At 41.5% G+C, this 21108-nt stretch overlaps 2 protein-coding genes across 5 annotated transcripts in view; both read left to right on the plus strand.

The window, feature by feature from the left end:
• The first annotated feature begins 354 nt into the window (after window positions 1-354).
• LOC106565422 (guanine nucleotide exchange factor MSS4-like) lies at window positions 355-2392 on the plus strand. The gene is made up of 2 exons (XM_014132538.3): window positions 355-850; window positions 1156-2392. Exons 1-2 carry the CDS (start codon window positions 701-703, stop codon window positions 1402-1404), a joined length of 399 nt encoding a protein of 132 aa, XP_013988013.1. The 5' UTR covers window positions 355-700; the 3' UTR covers window positions 1405-2392.
• A 1811-nt stretch (window positions 2393-4203) lies between these two features.
• LOC106565423 (lysine-specific demethylase 5B-B) overlaps window positions 4204-21108 on the plus strand; it is a 34742-nt gene continuing 17837 nt past the window's right edge. The window contains exons 1-15 of one of the 4 annotated variants that reach the window (XM_014132540.3): window positions 4204-4222; window positions 4771-4946; window positions 11827-11904; window positions 12520-12642; window positions 12829-12999; window positions 14277-14402; window positions 14849-14948; window positions 16213-16313; window positions 16555-16713; window positions 17004-17123; window positions 17330-17488; window positions 17887-18068; window positions 18347-18509; window positions 18616-18735; window positions 18959-19156. In XM_014132540.3, the coding sequence (XP_013988015.1) occupies window positions 4794-4946; window positions 11827-11904; window positions 12520-12642; window positions 12829-12999; window positions 14277-14402; window positions 14849-14948; window positions 16213-16313; window positions 16555-16713; window positions 17004-17123; window positions 17330-17488; window positions 17887-18068; window positions 18347-18509; window positions 18616-18735; window positions 18959-19156 (1953 nt within the window). In that variant the 5' untranslated portion in view covers window positions 4204-4222; window positions 4771-4793. The other 3 variants (XM_014132539.3, XM_014132541.3, XM_082959198.1) reach the window with 3 other exon arrangements.

Below are 21108 nucleotides of genomic sequence, written 5' to 3' on the forward strand. Positions count from 1 at the left end.
AGTATGGAGATATGGCCGTGTGGGAACACTAACCCTAACGAACTATTTATTGCAGTATCAGCCACATTCTGCCATCTTATATATTGTTGACCTCACTCTAACGAATTGGTAAACTGGGTGGATATGATTATTACTGTCCAAGGGTCTGTCTGTTTTGATCTTATCCAAAGTAAATAAAATAACATTGTTTGATCCATATTTGAGCTATAGTAGACTTATTGTTTCCCTAAAATATTATCTTAGTGTTTCGATGAAATTACATTATTTAATTTGTTTTATCTCTAGATAAAGAACAATAAAGCAGCAGTTATTTTAAAATCGAACGTCTTACACGACGGCGGAACGCTATAATTTAGCGATGTGGTTTCCGAACGGAAGTTTCAGCGGGTGCACACTATCCAGCAACGCTTGTTGTTTGATATAACCGAGTGTTTTAAATACAATTTAGTTACATTACTTGTACTACCGTTTGGTAGTACTTTAGGCGTACTCTAGACATTATTTCTTATGGTTGTTAAGCCCAATGAAGTTCGCATTAGCCGATATTAGCTAGCTAGTTGGGTACTGTTTGCTGGTAAGGCAGGCTAGACGAATAGTTGCAAAAAATATATAGAGCAGTAGTTAGTCTATAGCTAACGATCTTAGCATTCGCTTTATAGTGTACTATAGTCACATAAGTTGCCTTCTATTCGCGTTGAACATGGACAACCACGAACAGTGCTCTCCCACTGAATGCGCCGACCGGTCTACGCTGGTGTCAGAGGATGGAAAGAATGTCAAGTCAGTTTTGTGCCAACGTTGTGGATCGAAGGTCCTCTGCCCAGGGGTGGCGGTGTTTGCAGAGAAGGAGGTAAGGTTCGCCTCAGACAGGAGTAACCCCAAAATACAAATTACCTAAAATGACTAGTTATATCATTAATATGTGAAGTATTTTCCTATCCGAATGGGCATTCATCATAGTTGCTTTGTTTTCAGCATAGTGCAATGTCTAACCACCACCTAATGAACGAAATGATATTGTGCATACAATGTGTAATTTGCTATGCCATGATGTGACTAAATGTCAGGGAGTGGAATATCACTTCTGTTTATCTTTTCATATTAAGGCTCATTGACATGAATCTTGTCTTTTATTTCCTTCCCAATATGCACCAGTTGTTCCTTCCCGCAATGAGGAAGAAGACCACTATCACCCAATCAGAGGGATCCGTGGATGGGGACAAACTGACTGCCCACTGGTTAGTCGATGATATGTACACCTTTGAGAATGTGGGCTTCACCAAGGACGTGGGAAGAGTCAAGTACCTAATTTGTGCAGACTGTGAGATTGGACCCATTGGCTGGCACTGCCTGGATGACAAAAAGAGCTTCTATGTTGCATTGGAAAGAGTCAATCATGCCTAGTGTGGCCCATAGTGAGAAACTGAGGAAACATCAGAAGGTTGAACAATTTGGAACTGAAGGACAAGACGGACCAACACGAATGTTGGCCATGCGCAGTAGATTACCTTCTGGGTGTCGGCGAACAGTGGCGATTCAGCATGTAGACTCGTTGGGAAATGACGGCCAATGTTCTGTGGTCAGAGGCAATATAATGGTCACCCGCTGGGATAGGTGACATTGGTGTTGGTCTGTCTTGTCCGTAACTCTTTACTCCTTCTCTTTCCCCTTCTGGCTGGTGCTGGATGCTGTCTCGGTTATGATGACTCCTTAGTTCAGCAAGGCCAAGTGTTCACTTCTATCCCTTTTTGTTCTCTACTGATAAACAATGGTATTGGTGTGGTTCTCTGGACACATGTCTTATCTGTCCTTTAAAATTGTTATTCAATCCAATACTGTAACTAACACATTCTGGTGTTATGCTTTGGTCTGAGGTTAACCCTACAGCCTCAGCTGAATTTAATTGTTTGTATAGGCCTACTTATTACTTTCTACTTCTGAAATATTACTACTAATACTTATTGCAGATGGTTATATGAAATTATGTGCAGCATTTTAACTAGTTAGTGTGCTTATCCACTTGGCACACCCTTCACCTGGCATGCTGAATAATGGGAGTGGTTGTATTTGATGAGTGTGCTCTAGGCATTTGTTGCTGATACACTTCACTTCAAGTGTTCTGTCTGTTGATATACCACATTGGCTTTGAAGGCTGCTCTCTGCTGCCTTATTTGGCTCTGCTATTGCCAGCTGATTCCAGAGGACCCCATTAGATGTCTTCAGTACATGCTCATCATGTTCCGGCATTTATTCAGTTTCATCTGCATTGAGGATTGAATTACCCTTGGCTTGACTATGTGATCATGCATTTCACTTCTCTTGCTCTGCACCCAAGCATTTTTTATGCTCTCTGAAACCGTTCTTAACTCAGTAAAATAAAACGTATCACTCAGTTCTGTGCTTTTTGACCAGTTTGTGAGTTCAAGGATAGAGTACACCTTCATTGACGTGATTGTATGGGAAATAGGAAGTCAGTACTGGTAGCGTAAAACCCCCTGTGGTTGATGGAATTATTTGGGATTAATGATTTTTATTATACTTTAATTGGACAGTTGCTTCAGGACCGATTTATCTAACTTAAACATGTGTTCACTATTGGTTCACGTAGCCTATTGGTTTTATTTATTGCATAGCTTGGCAGTTTTACATGTACACTGAGTGCACAAAACATTAGGATAACATTTTATTAGTCACATGCGCCGAATACAACAGGTGTAGCCCTTACAGTGAAATGCTTACTTACAAGCCCCTAACCAACAATGCTTAAGAAGTGTACAAAAACGTATGAAATGTATGCCTTCACTACTGTAAGTCGCTCTGGATAAGAGCGTCTGCTAAATGACTAAAAATGTAAAAATGTACGGGTGGGTGTTGCTATGGTGACCAGTGAGCTGAGAAAAGGCGGGGCTTTACCTAGCAAAGACTTATAGATGACCTGGAGCCTGTGGGTTTGGCGACGAGTATGAAGCGAGGGCCAGCCAACGAGAGCATACAGGTTGCAGTGGTGGGTAGTATATGGGGCTTTGGTGCCAAAACGGATGGCACTGTGATAGACTGCATCCAATTTGCTGAATAGAGTGTTGGAGGCTATTTTTGTATATTACATCACCAAGGATTGGTAGGATAGTCTGTTTTACGAGGGTGTGTTTGGCAACATGGGTGAAGGAGGCTTTGTTCTGAAATAGGAAGCTGATCCTAGATTTAATTTTGGATTGGAGATGCTTAATGTGAGTCTGGAAGGAGAGTTCACAGTCTAGCCAGACACCTAGGTATTTGTGGTTGTCCACATATTCTAAGTCAGAACCGTCCAGAGTAGTGATGCTAGTCGTGCGGGCAGCGATCGGTTGAAGAGCATGCATTTCGTTTTACTAGCATTTAAGAGCAGTTGTACTCACGTAATTTTCTCCATACCCTAATCTTCCCATCAGCGTGTAACCGCGGGAACCGTGATTCATCAGACCAGGCAATGTTTTTCCTATTCTGAAGTATCCAGTGTTCTCATTTCTTAGCCCACTGCAACTGCAGTTTCTAGTTTTTTTGCTCTAAGAAGTGGAACTGTAAGGTCGTTGGCTGCCATACGTTATTTGTGTCAAGGTACGACTAGTTGTGCATTCTTTTATGGGTCTTTGGTCACCAATGTTGTACTGGACTGTCAGTTGACTAACCATAGCCTGTCAGTTGCTCTGCACAGTTCGTGTCAGCCTCCTTTGTCCTTTTTCAACAATGACCCATTTTCAACCGGTGGCCTGCTGTTTGCTGGATGTCCTTTGGGTGGTGGACTCTTCTTGAGACACACAGGAAACTGTTGAGCATGAAACTCAAACCAGTGCGCCTGGCACCTACTACCATATCCTGTTCAAAGGCACTTACATCTTTTGTCCTTCCCTTTCACCCTCTGAATGATGCAGGTACACAGTCCTTATTTAACCTGTCTCCTCCCCTTCACCTACACTGATTGAAGTGGATTTAACAAGTGACATCAATAAGGGATAATAGCTATCACCCGGTCAGCAGCATGGAAAGAACGGGTGTTTTTAATCTTTTGTACACTCAGTGTATCTCTGGCCCTCGTCTCCGCAACCTACTGCCACCAGAATTCAAGGAATGCCACCCAATCAACGAGCCTACCGAGTCCATTTAATAAACAAGTCCCGGTCACCACGAGGATTTAGTATGAATGCGCTCATCTTTTTCACTGCCACTAGAGCGCATAACTCAAAAGGTAGCATATACATTTGTGTACTATAAACTGAAGAAAGACGAATATTTTTTTGTTGTTGATGTGCTTATTTATTAATTTTATTAACTATATAAATAACTATTTTCTTGGTGGGACCAAATAAATGACAAACGGTAGGTTGTGTACACCGTATTTTCATTACGTGTATTATTATTTGTTATTGTTTACTGACCATTTGTTTCTTATTTGCAACAATCAGTTGAGATTTTGGTTGCTATAAGTACATTCTAGTCATTTGGTGCATTGATAATGCGATATTTTTGTATATAAACCCCCAAAATGGCATGCCATGATTGAAGCTACCGTGGGTAGTTATTTATAAAAAACATTTTTTGAATGTTTTGTAGCTAGTCTGTGTGTGTGGGGGGGTTCTCTATTTTTTTAAGCGGAAGTAGGTGCTATTCCCCGACCAGATAATGCGAGTGAGACTTCAATGAGTGAGTGGTGATGTTCTTAATTGACCGAGTTAAAGGGTTCAGTTCTTCAAAGACAGCTTTCATTGAACTTTAATTAATACGTGCAACTCGCAGCTATTTAGAACGAAGATGCAACGATGACCCAGCCTCGGACCAACGAGTTCATTGCCCCACCAGAGTGTCCTGTTTTTGAGCCCAGTTGGGAGGAATTTGCCGACCCATTTACGTATATCAACAAAATACGGCCTATTGCAGAGAAAACGGGCATCTGCAAGGTCCGACCGCCAAAGGTGAGTGTCTTTAATCAGGGTAGCATTTCAAACTCCTGCTTAAACATTTTCTAAAGGTTGTTGGTGACATTTTTGGTCGTTTACTTATCTTTTTAGACAGATTTTCAACATGGCGGCTTGAGTTGAATTGCCAGCTTCTTCTGTGTATGTGTGCCTCTGTGTGTATATTGTGTGTGCATGTACACGCACGCGCCCAGTGATCTATGTGCGAACAGACGCGCGACAAAATTCTAATAAAGTATCGCCTATGTTCCAGAGAGTACGTTACATTGTATGTGAAGGGATCTTTAGAGGCTATTGGTCAAATGGATGGGTGAAAATGTTGATTAACCTTTCTCTTCCTGGGAGTTGTTCATTGTGAAATGACAGGGAAATAAGACATTTTACCAAGTCACTTTAATGCCTTACAGTTTATCAATAAAATGTTCTACTGTGAAATTGGAAGATATTTATAAAATATCCTTCCATACTGCTTTTTTATATCGACATGTATTGACCTCACAATGTTTTGATGCTGGATTGCCGTGTGACGGTTACGTGCATCATGACAATCTAGATTATTTGATAACTGGTAGTGGGGCTGATTTAGAGGCCTGTATATATTGATGTTGTAGGCCTGTCTTCTACCTTGGTAATGCCATCCATGTTGTCTTTGTGGTAGTGGGTGTGTTTTAAAAGCTGGATTGTGTGTGCAAACCAAGTGACTTTTCCTTTTGGAGTTTTTTAACAGTTCAACACTATTACATAATAATCGGTGGGAAGTAGCCTAGCGGTAACAGCGTTGGTCCTGTAATCTAAAGGTTGCTAGTGTGAAAAATCTGTCGATGTGCCCTTAACCCTAATTACTCCATGGTCGCCTTTTGATAATGTCTGACCCCTGCCGTGACCTCACTCTCTGAGGGTGTCTCGGAGTTGGGATATGCAAAAACACATTTCTATTTCATACATGTATAATTAAGCAATAAGGCCCTAGGGGGTGTGGTATATTGCCAATACACCATGGCTAAGGGATGTTCTTAGGCATGATGCAAGGCAGCCTTTAGCCGTGGTCAATTGGCCATATGTCACAAATCCCGAGGTGCCTTATTGCTGTTATTAACTGGTTATCATCGTAATTAGCAGTAAAAATAAATGTTTTGTCATACCTGTGGTATATGGTCTGATATACCACAGCTGTCAGCCAATCACCATTCAGGGCTCGAACCACCCAGTTTATAATACATTTGTACATGTGTGAAAATGGACAAATATAACCACACACCAAATTATTAATCAGATTTTGTTAGGGATATTTGTTGATTCATCTGTGAGTAATTTGACCCTTTTTCTAATGGTAACCCAATGGTTCTTCAAGGGCTGACCTCTGAACATCGTTTATCATAACAAATTCCTCTAAGTAGCCTATGGTAATAACTTTTTTTTACTGGGGTATGCATGCATTATTGCTGTCGTTTGCAATAAAACATGTTACTACAAGGGTTGATAGTAGTTGATTAAACATAATAATTTGGGTAACACTTTACATAAGTAGTTATACCTATTTGTTAATACTGTAGTTGCACTTTGTAGACCTATTAGTAGCCTAATTGAGTTTAATTGTTTTATTAGACCACAGAATAGAGACTGTCCCTCATACCACTGGTGTAATATCTAAATATTCTCATTGACAATCAATTACTAAAATACTATGCAACAGCAATGTTGTACACCTACAATAACCTAAATGTAAACTTTGAGAAACCAAGGCAACCTGTTTATGCATTAACATTGTTTACCAGCACATTGTTTAGCCCCACCATTTGTGTTGTATTATTTAAACCCATTTGTTTCACTCTGTACAGTCAACAATACTGTTTTCACTTTGCTTCTTAATATAAATCTGTTGTATAATTACACTATTAGTCTGTTTCTTACATCTGCAAACAGCTAGTCTTTTTTCTTAGCAAGTTGGGCCTAAATGTTGTTAGCTGCTAATCGCTAACTAGCTAATGTACTGAGTCAGAGCAAATGTTTATGTATTTTTTTATTTCACCTTTATTTAACCAGGTAGGCCAGTTGAGAACAAGTTCTCATTTGCAACAGCGACCTGGCCAAGATAAAGCAAAGCAGTGCGACACAAACAACAGTTACACATGGAATAAACAAATGTACAGTCAATAACACAATAGAAAAGTCTATATATAGTGTGTGCAAATGTAGTAAGATTAGGGAGGTAAGTCAAAAAATAGGCAGAAGATGAATATGCAAGTAGATATACTGGGCTGCAAAGGAGCAAAAAATAAATAACAATATGGGATAGTTGGGTGGGCTATTTACAGATGGGCTATGTACAGGTGCTATGATCGGTAAGCTGCTCTGACAGCTCATGCTTAAAGTTAGGGAGATATAAGACTCCAGCTTCAGTGATTTTCGTTCCAGTCATTGGCAGCAGAGAACTGGAAGGAGAGGCGGCCAAAGGAGGAGTTGGCTTTTGAGGTTGACCAGTGAAATATACCTGCTGGAGCACGTGCTACGGGTGGGTGCTGCTATGCTGACCAGACATATTACCTCAAATGTAATTGGCTGTACAGTCTGATAATACCGGTGATGGTGTAGATCTACATCAGAATGTTTGTGCGACAGTATCTTCTAAATCAAAGAGGAATACGCAAAGCAAGAATATGTTCGCTACACAAAGTAGCTAAAACAAAACATTCAGGAGGACCGAGCACGCCCCATTCTCATCATCGGGGCTGTAGTGGAGCAGGATGAGAGCTTAAATTTAGTTGGTGTCCAAATCACTAACAAACTAATATGGTCCAAGCACACCAAGACAGTCATGAAGAGGGCACGACAAAATCTATTCCCCATCAGGAGACTGAAAACATTTGGCATGGGTCCTCAGATCCTCAAAAGGTTCTACAGCTGCACAATCGAGAGCATCCTGACTGGTTGCATCACTGCCTGGTATGGCAACTGCTGGGCCTCCGACCGCAAGGCACTACAGAGGGTAGTACATCACTGGGGCCAAGCTTCCTGCCATCCAGGACCTCTATACTAGGCGGTGTCAGAGGAAGGCCCTAAAAATTGTCAAAGACTCCAGCCACCCTAGTCATAGACTGTTCTCTCTGCTACCACAAGGCAAGCGGTACCGGGGCTCCAAGTCCAGGTCCAAAAGGCTTCTTAACAGCTTCCACCCCCAAGCCATGAGACTCCTGAACAGCTAATCAAAGGGCTACCCAGACCCCTCTTTTATGCTGCTGCTACTCTGTTTATTATCTATGCGTAGTCACTTTAACTCTACCTACATGTACATATTACCTCTTACCTAGACTAACCAGTGCCCCCGGATATTGACTCTGTACCGGTACCCCCTGTATATAGCCTCGCTATTGTTATTTTACTGCTGCTGTTTAATTATTTGTTACTTTTTATTTTTTATTTAACACTTTTTTCTTAATTTCTTAAGCATTGTTGGTTAGGGGCTTGTAATTAGGCGCATGTGACAAATCAAATTTGATTTTGATTTCAATGTAGCTAAAGATTATAGGGTCCCTTAAACACAATAACTCCGCTCTGGCATTTTCATAACAAACACTGTATTCAAAGTGCCCACTATTATATTCTAACTAGAGCATTAGAACATTCTAAATATTCCCATGATTCCAGCAGTTCACCCAAGTGTTTTGCTCTAAATCAAAAGTCAAATCGCAATTGAAACATTTGGTAAAAAAGTAGGCCTAGATTGTTTGGCCATATCATGCAGCCCTACGTGGAAATGCCCATGACTGTAGAAAATGCAGAAATGGACAATTAGATTTTTTTAAAGAACTGAATAGTATAAAATAATCAGAATAAAGACCCATTGAAATCCCATCGAATATACAGTATGTGTTGCCACCCTAGGGTTCCGCACTTTTCATAAAGCAAATTTAGAACTTTTACTATTCAAAATCATAAAATGACGTCCAATTATTATTATTTTTAAATACCGTGATATGATAATTTACCTTGGAAAAAGTCTCTCTCGATTGACCTGCTTGCACAGCAGTCGTGTCATCTGAATGTTTTGTTCTTACAACTCTGTATTATTATTTAACGTTTTGAAATATGAACTCCAGATCACAGCTGTGCCTACTGTAGGTAGTCTGATGGCTGAATTTGGCTTGTTGTTCAGAGGATTGAATTTGTTTGTGCGGAATGGGAGTGCTTATGCAATGGGCCTGCCTGTTGTCACAGCTCCACTACTCCACAAAGGGGCTGATGGAAATGCGGGCTGATGGAAATGCAGCCAGAGCTGTTTTCATAAACCATGTCCCCATCTGGGCTGTGCACTGCAGACTCAGCGTGCAGGGTCAAAGGCTAAGCTATGGAGGCACAATTTATAGCGCTCTCATCACCCCTCTTCGCCGGCCCCATGGGATACATATTTTTTTTCCAGCAATTTTTTTTATGACTGGAGGGCACTTACATTCGTCTACATCCCCAGCTGGTTCTCTTCTCACTTTGAAGTGACAGTTGGGTTCTCTTGTTTAGGGAGTTGTGTTTTAGGATGGATTCTTCCACGTTTGATCAAAAAGGGTTCTGTCCTATCTGCTGCTTGGGCTGAATTTACAGAATTGCTGTGAAATAGTCTGAGAGCCTCTCACTTGTGTAGCCTATTTAAAATTATACTGTTCTCTATTCCTGAGTTATCATGCACATTCAAATAGGCATGCTGGCACTCTGAGATGCCATGCAAGGTCACAGTGTAGTCTCCAAAGGTAAGGATGCTATACTAGTGCACACTGAGTTTCCTGTTGATGCTTGTCAAACAGTCTTTCTCTCTGAACCCACTGTTTAATAGAAAATGAGAGGACTGGAAGTACCAACTCTACTCAGAGGGCCCATATGAAAGAAAATACTTTAAAGAAAGTCTTATGTGCCTCATACTGTATTTTAACTGCTGGTCCAGTGCCAAAATAAGACTTAAATGCACCATGAAAGTCTATGGTTACTCAAATGTGTAGGTCTATTTATAAATAATTGTTAATCAGCATCACCTGAGTAGAGTTGGTAACTATTGACAGGGTGCCTGTGTCGATTGACATTGAGTACAGTTACATGCACACAATAATGTGATTATTGTGGATAGTCAGCTTAATATAATAGTTTGATTAAAACATTTACATACATTTCAAGAAGAACGGTTTCCCTAATAATCCTGTTTACAAGGACACGTCTGAAATCAGGCTACCAAATGACCAAATGAATTCACACACATGTTATTCAATCATTGCACCCACACTGCTCACGCAGGTTAACGAGGTCCACACTCCAGTCCAGTTAGTGGTGGTAATGCACCTTAAAGTTGGATGCCAACCGCAATATAAAGTCCAAAAAATGTGCCTGAAGGAAGAGAGATTACAAGAAACTCTGTTAACCCTTTTATCCCCTATTAATTGTCGGAGTAGAGGACCTTGTGCATTTTAGATAAAATAACAACCCAATGTTTATATCCCAGGACAAATTAGCTAGCTATTGCCATAAATGTTTAATACTTTTCGACCTGTCCCCAAATTAATATAGTTGGTTCAGAGTTCGTTTGATATTTCAACCTGCGTGCACATGTCTGCGTGCACCATCGCAAGGATGTTTATTTTGTGCACCCACACCAGACGCGATCAGGACACGCAGTTTGAAATATCAAAACAAACTCTCAACCAACTTCATTAATTTGGGGACAGGTCGAAAATAATTAAACATTTATGGTAATTTAGCTAGCTAGCTTGCTGTTAGTAGCTAACTTGTCTTAGGATATAAACATTGTGTTGTTGTTTTATCTGAAATACACAAGGTCTTCTACTCTGACAATTAATCCAGAGTTAGTTTCTTGTAATCTCTCCTCCTTCAGGCTTCTTTTTTGGACTTTATAAAATGGTTGGCATCCAACTTTAAGGTGCATTACCACCACCAACTGGACTGGAGTGTGGACCTCAGTTCATCTTTCAATCACCCACGTGGGTATATGCTCCTAAAAACCAATGAGGAGATGGGAGAGGCGGGACTTGCAGCGCTTCAAACGTCACAAATAGAACCAAGTTCTATTTTAGCGCCTGGCTACGCAGACACTCGCGAGCAGTGTGGTTCAATGATTGAATAATTTTTATGTGTACATTTATTTTTGGTGCGGTGTGGCTAGCATGTTAGACTAGCTTGTCGCTAATGGGGATCCTAATAAATGAAGTCGAACTGACTTCACTCGCGCTAAAGAGGGAGGCTCGCTCGGCTGGTGCTAGCACAGGTCAAATACACCGTTGTTAAATATATATATATTTTTATGGTGTTTACATGTCATAATTCGAAAGGTTGCTAAGAAAACCAGGTGTTTTAATCGGCGTATGCTTACTTTGATTCTGACTTTACCCGGATTAAGATTATTAGAGTAAGGTGTTTACATGACTATTGCATAATCTGCCTACTGCCATAATCAGTTTAATATAAAATTATTACTTTGCATGTAAATGTACTGTGTCTGTCATGCACCCATTGGTAAAATATATTTCATATCCACTCAGGTTCTTATTTAAAGCCATCAGGATCAAATTGTTTTATTAATGTGATATTTGAAATCATGTTCATGTTTGATTGGCATTTAGCCTAGTGTTAATTAGTAAGAGTGTAACCAGAGGAGATATCAAATATGGCTTTAGGCTGAAGAGGAACAGCCTACGTGACTTTCTGCATGGAACATAACCTGTCATGTCACAATGTTCCTAAACACTGTAGTGTAAGTAATATATTTAAACATGTATTCAAATACAGCAGACTGTTGCTCAATTGATAATGATTTTCCTAAGTGGAAGATAAACTAGGAAAAAGGTTTGTCAGTTTGACAAGATGGTGTTGTGTACTCCTGCAGGGATGGCAGCCACCGTTTGCATGCGACGTGGACAGTCTGCACTTCACTCCCCGTATCCAGAGACTTAATGAATTGGAGGTACGTTCATTTCACTACATAACTGGTTTAGCTATTACAGTACTGAGAAAAAATGGCATCTACTTATCTTTTATTATGAACGACTGGATATGTACATAACCAAGTTTTTATTTTGATTAAATATGTGGATTACTTTTTACAATGATGATCCACAGATATTTTGGAGGGATTTTGCCTTTTGTACATTTTTCTAATTATCCCAGTCTTTCATAAGTGCTAAAGAAATAAAAGAAAATGTACAAATAAATACATTAGTCTGCGAGTGCTTTAGGCCTAATCGAAGGTGACTCGGAAGGCTACGTTACCGCATCAAGTGACGTTGTCAGTAGAACAGTGGCTTCAGCAGGCTTAGAACCCACAGCAGCAGGGTGTCTATTGAAGCCAGAGTGCTGATGACATCAGGTTAAAGGTCACTGTGACCCCCTCCCATGAGCTAGTTAAAATGTCAATGTCCTGTCATTTGCAATTAAAAGTAGCACAGCAGGGGATGTGTTATTATATAAACAATGTTAATGAGGGCATGTAATGCACCATTTGTGATCAATATTATTTGTTTTATGTTGGCAATGTGTAAAATGTACCATCTCTTATTGTGTTTATGTTCATGTTGAGTAGGCTCAAACCAGAGTCAAGCTCAACTTCCTGGATCAAATCGCAAAGTTCTGGGAGCTACAAGGGTGCACCCTGAAAATCCCTCATGTGGAAAGAAAGATTCTGGACCTATACCAACTCAACAAGGTATGTAGCTACAACTTCTGGCACACCCTGGATGCAGTAAACTGGCCAGCTATTCTTGGATAGGATCCCGTGTGCATTTGTGTTATACACTCCTATAAGCATGGTGTGTTCTATATGCTTCTTATGTTGACAAATTTGAACACCCACACAATAACAAGGTCATTAACTGGGGTGCTCCTTTCCCAGCTGGTGAACAATGAGAGGGGTTTTGATGCGGTTTGCAGAGAGAGACGCTGGTCTAAGATAGCGCTGAAGATGGGCTTTGCTCCAGGAAAGGCCATAGGCTCTCATCTGCGCTCCCACTATGAGAGGATCCTTTACCCCTACAACCTGTTCCAGACTGGAGCCAACCTTCTGGTGAGTCAGATGGGTCTTTTGCTCTCTCTCTTTCTCTCACCACCCTTGTATATTCTACATTCTCTCTTTTTTTCTTTCTCACTCACTCTCTCGCCCGCTCTCCTGTGTCTCCCAGTACTCTCTCTGCAGAGTCATCTTCCACCCCTCCCTCTCATCCTCTTTGTTGTTCTCTCTCGATGGGTAGCCTTGTCTTGGTCCTCTGCTATGTTTACTAATGTGTAATTATCTCGAGTTGTCTGAGATTGTGCTGCGTTGAAGGTGTAGATATTGTCCATAGCGAAATGGCAGGTGAATCTCAATTTAATTCATCAATTTTTTGCTGTTGATATAAGATCCATTTTCCATAAAAGACGAAATCACAAATTAAGTCATAGACTAGATGAGGCCTGGGATGTTTAAAAAGTATGACTGGAATCCTGAAAATCCTGAAAATAAACCAATCATTTTCATAGCGTGCTCTCCTCCCCATTGGGTCATTTTTGTGAAATGTATGACCGGTTTCCTCTTGTCTCCATGTTTATTTTTATTGAAGACCTCCGTTGTCTCTTGCAGCTTCCCTGATTGTACCTTGGGGCCCTGGTTGGGGTTGTGTGGTTAGCAGCAGGTCATCCTCTCTGCAGTGCTGCATGCTCTCTCTCTCTCTCTCTCTCTCTCTCTCTCTCTCAGCCTGCTGGCCTTGACCTCTCCCGTTCCCTCCTTCCTCTCACCCCACACTCCCTGTAGCAAAGTTAATGAGCTAAACACTGTCCTCCTTATATACCAGAGCGCAGACCGTCAGTGTTCCCATCCCCCACCTCAACCGACAGTGTTGCTGGCTATCTTCCTCTTTGTCATGTTAGTGGTGTCAACAGAAAGAACAGAGACCACGTGTTGATCTGGCAAGACAAAACAAGTATCAATAGTTGAAGCCCGTGTGTAGTGGTGGGTAGACGTTTGTATTGGATGATTGTGTTTATAATCTAGCCATGGTATTCAACAACTCCATTACAATTGTTTTGTTCAAAGGCAACAATGAAAAATGTGAAACCAAATGGCCCTGTTGTATATAGATGCCTGGTTTGTTTTTGGCAAATGGAATTTGTCACAACATAATAGTAGTAGGAGTGACAAGGAGCTAGCAAAGCTCATTCTGTTCAAACAGAATGATTGTCCTTTTCTTATAATTTTCTGACAAACATATCAGTTTGAGATTGTTGAAACATTTCTCATTGATCTTATGGGGACTTTGTGCTAGATGGCTCTACATGCCCACTCACTCCCCCATGTCTCCCCTACAGAAGCCCACCCTGACCAACGACACGAAGGACACTGACTACATCCCCCATGACCTGCCCCAGCGGCAGTCTGTTCAACCCCTGGAGACCTGCAGCATCGCCCGCAGAGCCAAGCGCATGCGAGCTGAGGTGGGCCTCTTCCTGGGTCCCCATAAGTCACAGTTCTACTTCTAGGTCCCCATAAGTTACAATGAGTCCATTCGCTCATTTTTCATGCCTCTGACATGCGGTAATAATAAAAAGTGGTGTAATAGCCTACAGTATTCTTGACATTTTGTTTTAATTATTGTGATATGTTTTACTGGTACAGCATACCCCCACTGTTTGTTTTGCCGGGAAGCCGTATTTCCTTATTTCACCCCGACTATAACTCACAATAGTTCTTGGGTCCTCATAAGACACAGCTCTTCCTGAGCCAATGGATGCAGCTTGCAGCTTTGCATGTATTTCTGGACACCAAACCAAAGAGTTTTTGTGTGTATGCAATTGTGAGCTCATAAAAAGGATGCTGCTGTACCTGAATTTCCTGTCGTGGTCCACCTGGCATGAACCCCGATTCTCTTTCTCTCTGGCAGGAAGGCTGTATGAAGACGGTGACCGAGGAGGACTGTGAGAACCGGCCCAACCTGAGGAGGAGGATGGGCTCCTACGTAGCCAAGCCAGAGCCACAGGCTGGTAAGCTCTGTCCTCTGGCAAAGTTTAGTGCAATGTGAAAGAACTGAATATTTTTCATGAACAAAGAAATGTTTTTCTGGGTTAATTTAATTCTTGGGAATTATTGCATTTTAAAGAAATGTTTTAAAAGTAAAATGATGAAGAAAATGTACCTTTTTTTTTAAATGTATATTTAAATGTATACTGAACAAAAAATATAAATGCAACAATTTTAAAGATTTTACAGAGTTACAGTTCATATAAGGAAATCATACAATTGAAATAAATTCATAGGACCTAATCTATTGATTTTACATGACTGGGAGTATGCAGGCCATGGATGAACTGGGACATTTTCAGTTTCCAGGAATTATGTACAGATCCTTGCGACATGGGGCTGTGCATTACCATGCTGAGACATGAGGTGATGGCGGCAGATGAATGGTATGATAATGGGCCTCAGGATCTTGTCACAGTATCTCTGTGCATTCAAATTGCCATCAATAAAATGCAATTGTTTGGTGTACATTGTCCATAACTTATTCCTGCCCATATCATAGCCCCATCGCCACCATGGGACACTCTGTTCACAACATTGACATCAGCAAACCGCTAGCTCACACAACGCCTTACATGTGGTCTGTGACTGTGAGGCCGGTTGGACGTACTGACAAATTCTCTAAAATGATGTTGGAGGCGGCTTATGGTAGAGAAATTAACATTCAGTTCTCTGGCAACAGCTCTGGTGGACATTCCTGCAGTCAGTTTGCCAATTGCAAGCTCCCTTAACTTGAGACATCTGTGGCATTGTGTGACACAACTGCACATTTTAGAGTGTCCTTTTATTGTTCCCAGCACAAGGTGTTCCTGGTGTAATGGTCATGCTGTTTAATCAGTTTCTTGATATGCCACACCTGTCAGGTGTATGGATTATCTTGGCCAAGGAGAAATACTCACTAACAGGGATATAAATGAATTTCTGCACAAAATTTGAGCAAGATAAGCCTTTTGTACGTATGGAACATTTCTGGGGACGAACACTTCACATGTTACGAACATGGGACGAACACTTCACATGTTACGTTTATATTTTTGTTCAGTGTATATTAAGTGGTTGTTCCACTGGATATTATAGGTGAATGCACCAATTTTTAAGTCGCTCTGGATAAGAGCGTCTGCTAAATGACTAAAATGTAAAATGTAAATGTAAATTAGAACAGGGTTGTTTATATTCGTACATACTGTATTCCTTGGCCTCCATTAACAATGTGTAAATGTATTTCAGTGAAAGTGTTACCTGTTCAGGTGAAACAGGAAGCCACAGAGCATGAGGAGCCAATAACAAGTGACAAAGAAAACGTGCCGACTAAGAAAAACGACCCCACAGTGAGTAAAGTACCTTTTTATATATGCTAATGTATTTTAGCTAATCAGGGCTAATTGTCTCTTCATTATTACTATGATGATGGTAATGATTATAGTAACCATATTGGATAGCATTTATACACGTCAGGTTTCTCTCAAAATTAACTCATCCCATCCACCCACCTGGTTGACCTATGGCAGCCATTTTGCAATGTTTTAGCTGAAAAGTGTATAAGAAGTGTCGCTGTGTCTGTCTCCTCAGGTGGACCAGTACATGTGTCTGGTGTGTGGCAGCGGGAGCGAAGAGAACCGCCTGCTGCTGTGTGATGGCTGTGACGACAGCTACCACACCTTCTGTCTGATCCCGCCCCTCCACGATGTCCCCAAAGGAGACTGGAGGTGCCCCAAGTGCCTTGCTCAGGTGACAGACAGCCTCTCTCTTCCAGACACAATTACCATACTACTGTCAACACACTCCACACACCCCGTCCACTGGGGAAGCTGTTGAACACTGCAGTAGTCTGGAAATGGAAACTTAATATTGTTTTCACTGTAAAGGCAAACGCACAGCTAGACAAAAGCATGCTCAAATTCTGCTCTTCTGTATGTTATTTTCTGTAGCTACTCAATGGAATTCTTTAAAAAAAATAAAAAAATTCTGGTGACATTTGCTGTATTAGTGCTTACTTCACAGTCTTGTCTTCCCCACAGGAGTGTTGCAAACCTCAGGTAGCCTTTGGTTTCGAGCAGGCTGGCAGGGACTACTCTCTACGCACTTTTGGGGATATGGCAGACTCCTTCAAGTCAGACTATTTCAACATGCCTGTCCATGTAAGTTGGGCAGTATATGTGGTGTTTAGTAGAGAGAACTGGAAAAAGGTTGTATTTAACAAGTTTGAAATGGAGCAATATTTTCTCAGTGGTGTGCTCCTGAACTCCAGCCTGATATTGACTGTATTAGATGGAGCTCATCCATGCTCAGTCGGAAGTTGAGGTCACGGTGTGTTTTTCTTTCTCTCTCCCTCTCTGTCTGTTAGATGGTTCCAACAGAGCTAGTGGAGAAGGAGTTCTGGCGCTTGGTCAGCACAATCGAAGAGGACGTTACTGTGGAGTATGGGGCAGACATCGCCTCCAAGGAGTTTGGGAGCGGCTTCCCCATCAGAGGTGGACGATTCCAAGTCTCCCCTGAGGATGAGGTACAAAGGCTCTCCTCTTACAGGTTAACATAGGCTAGGTATTGGGAGGATTATGAAGTTTATTTTGCCACAACATCATGGCAACAGTACATCATCTCAGACCGAGAGAGCGGTTTGTCACCTAAAGATAATTCATTTCTTTAGAATCTACTTCTCACAATATTTTGTAGATCTAGAATCGAGACAATTATTAGCTAGCTAGTAGCTACATCACAACCTCCCAGAAATCTATACCCCTCAGAGACCTTGGTAGAACTTGTTGCTTGTATTTATTGTGATATTGGCGTTCTAATGCAGATGAAACCCTTCCCAGTAAAGTAGCATCTCAGACCCAGTATCTTAGAATATCACCCCGAGTTCAGTCTAGCCTGAACTTGTGCCCTTTCTCTGACGCTTAGGATTACCTGAGCAGTGGCTGGAACCTGAACAACATGCCCGTGATGGACTCTTCGGTGCTGACTCACATTACGGCCGACATCTGTGGGATGAAGTTACCCTGGCTCTACGTGGGCATGTGCTTCTCCTCCTTCTGCTGGCACATCGAGGACCACTGGAGCTACTCCATCAACTACTTGCACTGGTACAGACAGGTGTCCTCTTAAGGCCCCACAGGCCATCAGTATAATATGACCTTGTGGCTGGACCTGGGAAAACTTGGTCCTAGGTATAAAGCATTGTATAGAGGTCTAAGCAAATAGTCTCTGCTTCTTTCATTCTGAGGAATCTTTTGAAACCCATATGCTTGCTTAGTATTTGAGTTAGTTTATTGGTTGACGTAGTATTAAACACACAAGAATACACCTCCAAGCTTAAGTGATAACGTCAGTGTTTTTGAGAAAATGGCATCTGTGTTCTCAGGGGAGAGCCCAAGACGTGGTACGGGGTTCCGGGATACGCTGCAGAGAAGCTGGAGTGGGTGATGAGGAAACTGGCCCCCGAGCTGTTTGAGTCCCAGCCTGACCTCCTGCACCAGCTGGTCACCATCATGAACCCCAACACACTCATGAACCACGGTGTCCCCGTAAGTACCACACCCACCAACAACACACAGTGATGCAAGTAAAAATAAATAACATTGTGTGTAGCTATAGTATTGGTCTAACCATGACTTCATACCTACTCTTTAGGTTTATCGCACCAATCAGTGCTCTGGTGAGTTTGTCATCACCTTCCCCAGAGCCTACCATAGTGGATTTAACCAGGGCTTCAACTTTGCTGAAGCTGTCAACTTTTGCACCATGGACTGGGTAAGATGCCATGAAGTCCCTCATCAATACCATACAGAAGCTAGTAATTTAATAACCGGAAGATACTTCTAATGCTCAGTGGACAAAAGCCTGTATACCCTGTAGCTCTTTGGATCAAGTTTGGTTATCACTGATGTAACCAGCACTGTGTATGGCTCTTGTTGATGGTGTTAAATCGATAGTAGAGTATAGTTCTAACCCAAAGCCTCCTTCTGTTTCTCAGATGCCCATGGGCCGCATGTGTGTGGACCACTATCGGCAGCTGAATAGGTACTGTGTCTTCTCCCACGACGAGATGGTCTGCAAGATGGCATCCAAGGCGGACACCACCATGGATGTGGCCCTGGCCTCGGCTGTGCAGAGGGACATGACCGTCATGCTCCAGGAGGAAGACAAACTGAGGGATAAAGTCAGCAAGATGGTGAGAGGCCTCTCATACCGGCACGTACAGTGCATTTGGAAAGTGTCTGTCTGTGTCTTCTGTGTCTCTGTCTCACATATATAGTACCAATCAAGTTTGGTCACACCTACTCACTCATTCAAGGGCTTTTCTTTCTTTTTACAATTTTCTACGTTGTAGAATAATAGTGAAGACGTCATAAAAAATATGAAATAACACATGGAATCATGTAGTAACCAAAACAAAACGAATCAAAGTTTTTGCCTTGACAGCTTTGCACACTCTTGGCATTCTCTCAACCAGCTTCACCTGGAATGCTTTTTCAACAGTCTTGAAGGAGTTCTCCACAAATGCTGGGCACTTGTTGGCTGCTTTTCCTTCACTCTGCGGTCCAACTCATCCCAAACCATCTCAATTGGGTTGAGGTCGGGTGATGCAGCACTCCATCACTCTCATTGGTCAAATAGCCCTTACACAGCCTGGAGGTGTGTTGGGTCATTGTCCTGTTGAAAAACAAATGATGGTCTCACTAAGCGCAAACCAGATGGGATGGCGTATCGCTGTGGTAGCCCTGCTGGTTGAGTGTGCCTTGAATTCTAAATAAATCACCGACAGTGTCACCAGCAAAGCACCATCACACTTCCTCCTCCATGCTTCACGGTGGGAACCACACATGCGGAGATCATCTGTTCACCTACTCTGCGTCTCTCACAAAGACACAGCAGTTGGAACCAAAAATCTCAAATTTGGACTCATCAGACCAAATGACAGATTTCCACCTGTCTGTCCATTACTTGTGTTTCTTGGCCCAAGCAAGTCTCTTCTTATTATTGGTGTCCTTCGTAGTGGTTTCTTTGCAGGAATTCGATCATGAAGGCCTGATTCACGCAGTCTCCTCTTAACAGTTGATGTTGAGATGTCTGTTACTTGAACTCTGTGAAGCATTTATTTGGGCTGCAATTTATGAGGTTGGTAACTCGAGTGAATTTATCCTCTGCAGCAGAGGTAACTCTGGGTCTTCCTTTCCTGTGGCAGTCCTCATGAGAGCCAGTTTCATCATAACGCTTGATGGTTTTTGCGACTGCACTTGAAGAAATGTTTAAAGTTCTTGAAATTTTCCGTATTGACTGACCTTCATGTCTTAAAGTAATGATGGACTGTCGTTTCTCTTTGCTTATTTGAGCTGTTCTTGCCATAATATGGACTTGGTCTTTTACCAAATAGGGCTATCTTCTATATACCACCCCTACCTTGTCACAACACAACTGCTAAGCTCTAATGCATTAATAACTGTTAGCCAACATCCAATGGAACAGCAGGGCGCGAAATAAAAAACATCAAAAATCTAATAATTTCAATTTCTCAAACATACGACTATTTTACACCATTTTAAAGATATACTTCTCCTTAATGTAACCACATTGTCCGATTTCAAAAAGGCTTTACAGCAAAAGAAAAACATTAGATTATGTTAGGAGAGTACATAGACAAAAATAACCACACAGCCATTTTCCAAGCAAGTAGAGGCATCACAAAAACCCAAAACACAGCTAAATGAAGCACTAACCTTTGACAATCTTCATCAGATGACACTCCTAGGACATCATGTTACAAAATGCATGCATGTTTTGTTCGATAAAGTTCATATTTATATCCAAAAACAGCATTTTACATTGGCGTGTGATGTTCAGAAAATGTATTTCCACCAAAACTTCCGGTGAATGTGCACATCAATTTACAAAAATACTCATCATAAACGTTGACAAAATACATAGTTATTTTAAGAATTATAGATACAGTACTCCTTTATGCAACCGCTGTGTCAGATTTTAAAATAGCTTTTCGGTGAAAGCACATTTTTCAATATTCTGAGTACATAGCTCGCCATCAAAGCAAGCTATACAGACACCCACCAAGTTCTGGGGTCACCTAAACTCAGAATTAGTATTATAAATATTCTCTTAACCTCTTAC

This window comes from Salmo salar, chromosome 12 (assembly GCF_965601325.2).
Source record: "Salmo salar chromosome 12, fSalSal1, whole genome shotgun sequence".
NCBI classification, from domain to species: Eukaryota; Metazoa; Chordata; class Actinopteri; order Salmoniformes; family Salmonidae; genus Salmo; species Salmo salar.